The sequence below is a fragment of the Liolophura sinensis genome, chromosome 1 (assembly GCF_032854445.1).
Source record: "Liolophura sinensis isolate JHLJ2023 chromosome 1, CUHK_Ljap_v2, whole genome shotgun sequence".
Lineage (NCBI taxonomy): Eukaryota > Metazoa > Mollusca > Polyplacophora > Chitonida > Chitonidae > Liolophura > Liolophura sinensis.
The window spans coordinates 27,937,657-27,947,955 of record NC_088295.1 but is presented as its reverse complement, the minus strand read 5'-3'; the positions used below and the strand labels follow the sequence as shown (position 1 = coordinate 27,947,955).

Sequence of the window (10,299 nt, the reverse complement as noted above, 5' to 3'; positions counted from 1 at the left end):
ACCTGGTTGACTTCACGCGGCGCTGCCAGGACACCTCGTCTGGTCTTCGTCAGTATGTTGGGGTTAAAACGTCCGTCACATGAATTATATAGTGAGTTCAAGTACATGACCGCCAAGCGAGGTATTAGTCGAATGCATATAACGGCATTATCATGCACATACCCCATAACATGGGGAACAAAAACCAATATACAAAAACCAAAATATACAAAACAAAAACCAAAATATACTCGCAGTAAACAGTTTGTCCTTTTAGACATATTTGTAAGCTGCACGTATTTGTCTCTGTTCAGGTTTTTCAGATTGATGTGGTAGGTAACGACCATGAACATGAACTCAAAGAAGGCTCGAAGGAGCGCCCAAAGAATCAAGTCGCATGAACATGGCTACAAGTCACCAATTTTACCCATCAACTTTGAAGATCAGAAACAGCGTTTTTTCCGCGAAGGGAAACCGCCGGAGTTCGTGCTGCGAGGAAGTTCTGAGGAGGTAAAGAAAATTACAAGTCGTGAGAAGGCGGTAGTTCGATTTGACCACCTCGAAGAAGCAGAGCGAATTCTGAACATCGTTAAATCTGCCTATGGAGACGGGAACGTGTTCCTTGATGCGTCGTTTGGTCCGGAGATCACCAAGGAAACAGCGACCAAGGCCGTGGCGGACTATATCAACGACAATAACCTGGACGGTTGCATAACTATCACCTGGTGCTCTGATCTGGCATGCAGGTGAGTGTGGAAACAACTAATCGCTTTACTGTAAAGGTCTGTAAATGTTCAGTGGGGAACCTTACTCACCAATTGCGTTTCAGTTCTATAGCTGTGTAGTCCGTCTTCATTCCTCCCTCTAGTTGCTGTGCATGGGGATTTGTGGGAAAATTGGTAACGTGCATATAGTACTTACATATTACAGGAGAACAATGGTCGACTTGGTTTGGACCCAAGTTGCCAGTGTGAGAGAAAGGGACAGCATTAATAGGTTATCAACCCGATGGTGAAACGCCAAGCTGAAAACACCCCCTATACTCCAACTCACCTGAACTTCCCCACCCAGTCAAAGTATTTAAAGACAACGGAGTAACCAATAACGCGTAGCTTATACTGCATGGAGAAGGAAAACCTCTGATTGCATGTATCATTCGAAAATCAACATTACACTCCTGATATGAACTATCTTGCCTTCGCAGTGCTACTATGATGTGGCAAGGTCCGGCTTTAAAATACAACCGACCAGAGGCCAGGCGGTACAGTCTGTGGTTGAATGACTCAAGGGCGAACACCTTCCTTCGAGAAAGAGGCATCACCAGTTTACTGCATCACGAAATAGGCACACATTTTGTATCCTTTTTCATCCAAGGTATGTCATTAAAAATATAATCACATTGTTGTCCCTGGATATTTTCATTCAAAATATGACGATTCAGATCATATAATTTGACTGATTCTCTTGTGTTTTCAAGAGGTTGTTGGTCGCAAAATGGTTACAAGTATATGATTCATTTTTATGTAATGCTAAGCCACATAAAGAGCAACCCACTGCTTCATCTCAAAGACTTGACGTGAACAAAATGGGGAAATCGTATAGGATCTGTATGAGCATTGTTTATACTCTGCATATTTCTTTTGGATATGAGATTCTCGTTCTTGTTAAAATTAGCACATCCTTAACATTAACACCAGTTCCGCATGCATAACGACGGCCTTCAGCCATGGTTCTCCGATCGCAAGCGTTTTCGTCTGACGCCAATGTCCTCCCGTAAACTGGTGTCCACGGAAGAGGGTTTGGCCACTATTAACACTGTACTGGACTCCCGAGTTCAATTCTTATGGACAGCAGCTCTTCTCTATTGTAAGTACATGTATATTGCAAGTACTGAGCAGGATTCCTGAATGGTATTTATCATTGGTTTTTGTGATTTAACGCCTTCCTTGTTTCACTTATATGATAACCGTCTTTTTATGGGTGCCAGGGGTAAACCATCAATCTAGATCTTTGGCAAGTTACTGAGCAGACGACATTCCTTAAGTGTGCACAAAGTACAGACCTGTACGCTATATGCCTGCTGGTGGGTGACAAGTTGTCTTCAACGAACCCACAAATGGCCCCCAAAAATGTTGACGACTCCTTAAAAATATTTCATGTACCACGAACAAGAAGAAATTAATTATGAGATGAAACGCATACCGGGACAGAATAGGCCTACAGTTAGATGTTTGCCAAAATATGTACTGTTACCTGCAAAATGTGTGATCAACATTGTGCTTTGTATACTGTATATGCCCCCGATGCAGGCCTGCGCAGGTTTTATGATATAGTGAATTGTCATTGTGTGGATTTATTTCACGGAAAATTTCACACAGGAAAATCGTATTTAAGCAACTCTTGTTCTTAATTCCAAGCCTCTTATTTCCCACCATCTGGACCATTATATTTAGGCCTCCTGTGTGATGAAGTATGTTATATAGAACACACAGTTTAGCATAGACCTTGCACGTCTCTGTCGGTAGAATCTATACATTTATTACTGGCCATAGTGCCTAGTTTTATCTGAGACTTCAGCTGGCCTTGCATCTACAGGCAAATAAATTCACAAGATCGAATCAGTTCCATGTACATAAGGAGCATAAGAGTTAGGTCTGTGCATTTGTGTATGGCTTTGACATTGGTGATTTGGTGACTATGAATTTGCTTTAAATATTGCAGGTGCATATTTTTCGGATTATTATAGACCCTACAAAGGGAAATGAAACTTTGTCCATCTGCGTCACCTTACATGCCAAGTTCTCGCCTGTTCTGTACTTTCCAGCAGAGCTTCATTTTAAATTTCTTGCTAGTTTCCTTTTTGTTCACTGGGTAACATTCCATCTGGTGACCGTCTGGTCATTTCTTGAACAGTTTAAGAAACTTTGACTTATTTAACTGTACTATATTTATAGTCATGTATTCGTTACCTTGTAAATACACATTCGCTTGTGCACAACTTTGTAAAATATCCTTCGTGCTCATGGGAGTAGTTAGTGTATTGCTCGCTATTGTCACAGTTATTTTCTCTGTGTGGTAGTTCCTGCTGAATAGGAAGAAAGCCGGAGTCAAGAACGTTTGAACCAGGAATTTTGTTTGATCGTTATTCAAGTGAGCTGCTCAGAAGCATATTCTTACACCGTATGATATCCAGTAGTCTTTGGTTTATCAAAACTGTCGACTGGCTTTGGAACAACCTTATTTATTAAATATAATCCTACATTTACATTAATTTGTTTTTAAATGAATTTCTTTCAGAACTGGTGTTAATGATGGTTTTAGACATGACTGTCTAATCCCTACTAGAGTTGATTCCAACATTACAACAAAAAGATGAAACTAAGTTTCTTTGATCGCTCTTCAGATTCTGCCTGCAAAGCCGAATATATGAGCTTCGGAGAGCTCTATGAGCATCTAGAAAAGTTTGTTAACGACAGAGAACAAAGGTGGAAACATTGCATACGTGTCAAACGTGGGCTAGATGATGTCAACGTACCTGGTGGATACGGAAAGGATCAGTGTTACCTGGAAGGTAATCACAGGAATATCAAATAGATATCAGTGAATATTCTTGTTTCCGCTTAGAAAAACAACAACTGCTAACTAACGATACCATTTTTGTCCAATTACAATATAATTACAGACGTACAGCATAGAGAGTAAAACCAGAGCCGCGACGACAGTGTGATAGCTGGCAAATGTGAATGCTCAAACAGTAGCAAATCACACGCCCCCTAGTACCATGGCTTCAGCAGAATTTGGTAAAAAAAAAATGATGTTAATTACGATTTATTAGAGATCACTAGTAAGGAATACTGTCATTCTATATCTTTCTTGTTTCTTCCAGGTGCCATAAAAATTCTGAAGGATGTTGACAATATTGATTTCACCATTCTAATGGCTGGGAAAATTTGCACAGATGAGGTACAAAGGTGCAAGCGTCTAGCTCGAACAGATATTATACGATTACCTCAATTCATGGCGGACATGGCAGAATACAAGAGCGCTCTTCGCCAAATTGCACAAATCAATGGCATAGGCCATGAAACTATTCCAAAAACTCCCAGGTCCATACATTCAAAACGATCAAACAAACGTTATCAGGACAGCAGAACCCCTGTCCAAAACATTCCGAAGACCACGTCCGTGCATCGAGCGGAGTTGAAAAGGGAATCTGTCGATACACTTAACAAGTCCAGCCGTTCCGTCTCCGGGAACTTTGAGATGTGGCATAGACTCTATTCTCTCACACCACAGCCCTTTCGCTACAAGCATGCTCCCATGCCCGTTAGCCCATCCCCCTTCTCGCCTCAGGAGGACAGCGATCCCGAGCCGTTCGAGACCAGAGCTTCCACCACCAGTCCCTGCGATCCAGAGAGATACATCTACTCCAGAAGCAGTTCCGTCAGTTTTCTGTCCTCTTCAGATGTTCGCCCCGCCAGTGCAACGTCGGCCAGCAGGGCGGCTCCTGATACCCCAGCACCACGTGGATCTCACATTGTACGTCCCAAAGATACAGCACATGAGATTCGCCGGTACTCTGAGCGAATGCTTCATAGAAGGAAGTTCAAGAAATCAAAACCCACCGGCAAGAGAAAGAAGAAAGCCTTGAAAAAAGCTAAAGGAACTTTCCCTAAAGTAGACATACTGGATGTGCAACCAGTGTCTGACGAAGAAGCAAACAACAGCTACCGTTTTGGGTGCCTAAAAATTGAGGATAGTAATGATAGGTGAAAAGGTTGTCTTGATGACCGAATAGGAAAACGAGAAGTAGTTTTGTGCTTAATGATTTATTGTTATTCTCTAGACTTCTTTTTAAGCCAAACAATTTGTCAACATAATATTGGTGAACTGAGTGTAACGTACCCGCTAGCAGGCTTGACATCCCTGAGATTGTCCTGACTACTGCCTGAGGTGATATGTGTGCGGAGGTGTGCAATACAAAAAAACATTAATAAATTTTTTTTTTACAAATTTACACCATGGAATGATTCGGTCTTTCATAGCTTGAGAAAGTAAATGCAAAACAAAAATTATGTCAAAAACATTTATTCCCAGATCTTGTTTTACCTTAGATTAACTGATTTGCAATCCATCAATAGATAAATATAATAACAGTTGGCTTGTCAGAAAACAGATTCTTACCAATTCTAGTCTCCACAATTTTGCATTTGTTTCTGTATATAATGCTTTACTCTCTAATGGGCAACACGTGTATCAAACAATTTACACACTTTCTTCAAGAAAACATCTCAAAATAGAAACATTCCAGTAACAAAAATGCATTTGATGTTTAAATCGAAATATACCTGCTACTGAATCTTAAACCGAAATAGTCAAAAACAATGAAAATTTGCTTGACACACACTTTACATTAGCAGGATTTTAAATGAAAAAAAAAAGAATTTATAAGGTTTTACATGGTACAATTTCCGAGTATATCACAGATCATGGTGTGTTCACCTCTAATGTAGTTGGGCAACATATGAAAGACAAGCAGCAGAGTTCCACGTTATGACAGGGATCCTGGTTTGAAACTTAACTTCAAATCCTAAATCAAACATTGTTCTAAGAGTCTTTTTCCCAGGATCACGACGTGATTTTAGACCTAATTTTATACATTCCTTTCCAATATTTGTTGTACAATAAGTTACCCAGAATTTACGTTGTCAAACAATATTTTGACCTTGTTACATAAAATATAACAATTTTAAGGTGATTTGAAATTTTGACTTATGTGTAAGATGGCTTCATGATCCTGGGAGCTGGGAAATGGTTTATTCACAGATTGATTAAGCCTTTGGCTATACTTTAAGTTTTACAGCATGTATAGCATAGTTCACACTGGAATCCCGTATCCATGACCACCTCCTAGATAATGGGTTGTAACACATACCATGGACAAGCTTCGTTGTCATGTTGTCTGCAGGAGAAAGAGAGAGAGACAAGACAATAACAAGAATTCAAACAGCACTACATGTAGGTAGATGACCTACACATGTGGTTATGTTGCAGCTCTACCAAAGAAATTCCATGGTCTCTGTCATGTAGCATATCTTTTACTGTGTGTACTGGACCTTGCTATTCTTTTGTTAGAGATCCAACATGGCCTAGAGTGCCATTCATCCACAATTGGTTGTACTTATTATTGTCTATTTTTACACAAAGCTTCAAATATTTCAGTTTTATGAAATTTCTTATACTTAACACTGGAAATGTTACATCACAACTGACTTACTTTTAAAAAAAACATTAAGTATTGTTTATGGCATTTATCTGATCAGTGTTTAATGCTGTAATGCTGGCCAATGCTGTAATGCTGGCCACCTTCACAGAAATGAAATATTCTTCAGTACAGCTTTTAACACCAATCAAATAAATAATTACCATAAATCTATATCAGTGAAATCCTCTTACTCTGACAGAGCTGGTACTGTAAATCTGAAGGACTGATGAACTTGTCCCACTCATGTGTTCCCTGTGGTACTAGATGTAGTATGTTTTCTGCTGCAATCACTGCCAGAAGGTAGGATATGTATGTCTTATTTATTGTTGTCAAAAACAAGGAACCACCAGGCTGAAACAAAAAAGGCAGAATTAGAAGAAGGGAGACATTTATAATCTGAATTCTTCATTCAACAGAGATCATTTGACCAGTAACAGAATGAAAGTTCACTTTTCTGAATTATACAAAAAATATTTACTAAAGCTTGTAACCCTTCTTGTTCTAAAATCAGGCAAGTTATCCCATAACAATGAACATCCAAAAGAATTTCACCATCATTTCACTGGAAATGAATTCTTAAATGCTGAAGTTGGGAACCCACGACCATCCGCAGGTTACTGTCAGATCTTTCCACATGCAGCCGGAGACTCCGAGAGGAAACCAGCATGAGCTGGACCTGAACTCACAGCGACTGTATTGGTAGGAGGCTTCTGGTTCATTGCGAACAAGTATAACTATTAAATGTCCATATACCAACACACTTAAGTATTCTTTATGTACATTATATATGCAATTCCACACAGTGCACAGAGTAACTGAAAAGAGAGCACTGGGTACATCTATACCATACCTTGACAAGTTTACAACAGGATGTTATAAACTCTGGGGCATTGAAGACATGCTCAATGATTTCTGATGCAACGACTGCGTCAAAACTGTCCTCCTCTGTTCCCACCAAATCTTCCACAGAACTGTGGATGTATTTCACATTTTTTGCCACTTGGGGATCCCGCATAGCATGTGTTTGAGCCACTCGAATATTTTCCGCAGATGCATCAACACCTATTACAGATGCTCCCAGGCGTGCAAGTGGCTGCAAGAACGTGACGATAAATTTGTATTGCTGAATGTCAGGTTTATGTGTGGTGGCAAGCGAGAAGAGCAAACTTCAAGGTGGATTGACATTGATTTATGTTGCTTATTGCCATGCTCAAGAATTTTTTGTTGATGACAGCAGTCAGTTCAACGTCAATACTTCAATGGGTGGAAGAAACTGGAATGTCCCAGGAAAGCCACTGACCTGCGATAAGTTACAGGCAAACTTTCTCACATGTGACTCAATGGGTTTAAATTAACGGTCAGTTATTTGACACTTACATTTAACACACCACATTGTAAACACAACTCCTGCTTCCTTGACATCCTATCATATATACTGCCATTTAATTCTTTATTAAGAGTACTGTAAGATAAGCCAATTTGCTACATTATTCAGAGCCATAACAAAGCGGGGTGAGTTAGACATGTCACAAGGGCAGACGTAGATGAATGTCAACTATCCCAGCCCAAACAGCAAATCCAAAGAAGGTGTTTTAAGTAATTAGGGCCTCCAGACTTGCAGCTTGTAAGCTTGAAGATCATTCAATATTTTTTAATAATTTATCTCAACATGTATTAAACTTAGCACATGAGTAAGCTCTACATTAGTAAATACTGTTTTTGCATATTTACATGTGTGCCTATCAGGACATTAGAAAGTCAAAGACGTTTGTGGGAGGGAAGGGGAGGGATCATGCAAAACTACTATCTCAGCCCAAAAGGTGAGAAAGGCTAGAGCTCTTGTCTTCCAGGTAGCTGGAGACAAGCCTTAAGACATTTCTGGTCACCAAAAAAAGTCACTAGAAAAGCAGCATAACTAATGAGGTGCAATAATATATACATTCAAGTCTTACTGGAAGCCAGTAAAGTCTTATAATAACAGTAGAGGTTCATCTTCGTTTCAAAATTGAAAAAATACTGGGCTTTCCATGGGTGCAGGGAACCAGATCTTTATGTTTAGCATCAGTTCCACCCAAGTTACTTGATCAATTTTCTTTTATTCACTTACTTTATTAATTAATGCAGAGCTAACAAGATTATTGTGTTTATTAAATTCAGTAACAAAATTAACATGCAAAGTTACCTCAGCCAATATACCTCCTCCACTGCCCACATCCAGTACTTTCAGCCCCACTAAAGGATGGGATTGCTGCCCTCTGTTCTCACTCAGACTCTGACCTTTCAGGGCATCTCTAATTAATGGAATTCTCAGTTCATTCAATGTATGCAGAGCTTCAAATTCTCCACTTTCTTTCCACCAGTAATTTGCCAGAGCCGAAAATCTTTTAACATCTTCTTCATCGATGGTTGAGCTAGCTCTTGGCCTTTGATGTGCACCTCCATCACTGGTTGCTGTCTCAATGTGTCTGGAAAGGACAATATAAAATAAACTATTAAGAACTATTCTCCTTTCGGGTGTCCTAAAAATACAGAAATTTGCAATCTTATCTGCCATGTTTATAACATTTCTCCACACAACTCCGTAAAGGGTTTGACTAGATTGTTAAATAGATGTAGTACTCATACCCCAATACAGTTTTATTAGGAACAGATTTTTATTTATTTCATTGGAATTTTATGCTGTACTCAAGAATATTCACTCATATATGACGGCGACCAGCATTAGGCTAAAAGGAAACTGGACAGAGCCCAGGGGAAACCCACAACCATCCACAGGCTGTTGGCAGACCTGCACACAGGAATTTTTACAATTCTCCTTATTACAGCAAGTGATAATGACATAATCCAGTTACACTTGGATTTCCACACAGCATATTCCATTCCTTGGTATTAATTAAGAGTATATTTGTACAAGGCAAAAAAAATTTATTTTTTTCTTTGATGTTGATTCAGGAATTTTCAACTTACATGATGCCAGTCACTTTTACGTGTTGGAGGAAACCGGCGTGCTGACGAGTGAACTATATATATGCACCATAATAGTAGATGTGGATTAGCATGTGCTCTTTAACGAATATTAGATTGTGCAAATGGACAAACAAGCGTTGTCACCACAACCCTACTAACAAAAGAGTATTTGTTTAATTATTTGGTTGGGGTCTGAAATGCTGTACACTAGAATATTTCATTTTCAACGCCTGGGGGGAACCCACGACCATCTGCAGTCTGCTGGAAGACCTTCTCACGTACAACAGTAGAGGAAGCCAGCATGAGCTGGATTAGAACTCAGAGCGACCACATTGGCCATGCAGAGGCTCCTGTGTCATTGTGCTGTGTTAACAGGCTAACCACTAAGCCAAAGAGGCCCCTATCTGTGAGAGTAGGGGGATCCAGATACACCCTATTTATGTTCTGAATTGAACCAGCACATTGTATGGCATAGTGTGTGAAAGAAGCCTTAAGAGATGTGCACTTTTATAGCCTTAAAATCCTGACTAAGCGGAGGCTGCTGCCATCCATGTGAGCAAGACCATATCCAATAATACAGGTTCACAGCCGAATTCTTAGTTAGTGGTTTTATAGGTCCAGTGCTCCACCAAGGCTTTAAGTCAACAGAAGTCACTGCAGGGCTGCATGGGAAACTGCAGCTAAAAGGGGAGAGCTAATTTTATTTTAATCAAAACAACTGATTATTGCTAGTTGCCAGCAGAGTGTGAAGGTAAATATACCTTGTCCACAGCGTAACTGGAGGGTCCTTAACTGGAAGTTTTGAAGAGTTTCTGAAAGTGGATTTAATCCATTTCATCTTGGCACTCCTGTCTGCAACACCGTGATAACGGCAACAGCAAAATCTGTAATCGTGCTTTGACAACTCCAGAATTTCCCTCTTTGTAATAATGCGCGTTAAACGGGATGCCAACATGATTTCTCTTTTCTCCTATGGACGAAGGAGAGGATCTGCTGCCTACTACTGTATAATGTTGCCACTTAATTTGCCAAAAAAGGATGAACAGGCTGTTCGTGGTCAACAACATCAACATGTACTGCCGCTGAAG

The 10,299-nt window shown here is 39.9% G+C and overlaps 2 protein-coding genes across 2 annotated transcripts; one reads left to right on the top strand and one right to left on the bottom strand.

The window, feature by feature from the left end:
* Positions 1-324: 324 nt before the first annotated feature.
* Positions 325-4,752, top strand: LOC135474806 (microtubule-associated tyrosine carboxypeptidase-like). The gene is made up of 5 exons (XM_064754444.1): positions 325-725; positions 1,184-1,334; positions 1,677-1,845; positions 3,383-3,550; positions 3,866-4,752. The coding sequence occupies exons 1-5, from the start codon at positions 325-327 to the stop codon at positions 4,750-4,752; spliced, it is 1,776 nt and encodes a 591-aa protein (XP_064610514.1).
* On the bottom strand, positions 4,521-10,279 carry LOC135482237 (ubiquinone biosynthesis O-methyltransferase, mitochondrial-like). Its single transcript, XM_064762116.1, has 5 exons — positions 9,973-10,279; positions 8,427-8,709; positions 7,095-7,337; positions 6,436-6,595; positions 4,521-5,941 (listed from the first exon to the last, which is right to left on the bottom strand). The coding sequence occupies exons 1-5, from the start codon at positions 10,164-10,166 to the stop codon at positions 5,823-5,825; spliced, it is 999 nt and encodes a 332-aa protein (XP_064618186.1). The 5' UTR covers positions 10,167-10,279; the 3' UTR covers positions 4,521-5,822.
* Between the last annotated feature and the right edge of the window lie 20 nt (positions 10,280-10,299).

Bases quoted from the DNA above. Each gene is read 5' to 3' on its own strand.
- LOC135474806 (XM_064754444.1), top strand. From the start codon at position 325: ATGAACATGAACTCAAAGAAGGCTCGAAGGAGCGCCCAAAGAATCAAG. The intron at 1,335-1,676 runs GTATCCTTTTTC...CATTAACACCAG, and splicing joins ACGAAATAGGCACACATTTT to TTCCGCATGCATAACGACGG. The intron at 3,551-3,865 runs GTAATCACAGGA...TGTTTCTTCCAG, and splicing joins GGATCAGTGTTACCTGGAAG to GTGCCATAAAAATTCTGAAG.
- LOC135482237 (XM_064762116.1), bottom strand. From the start codon at position 10,166: ATGTTGGCATCCCGTTTAACGCGCATTATTACAAAGAGGGAAATTCTG. The intron at 7,338-8,426 runs GTAACTTTGCAT...ACGTTCTTGCAG, and splicing joins GAGGAGGTATATTGGCTGAG to CCACTTGCACGCCTGGGAGC. The intron at 5,942-6,435 runs GTAAGAGGATTT...TTTCTCCTGCAG, and splicing joins ACAGTACCAGCTCTGTCAGA to ACAACATGACAACGAAGCTT.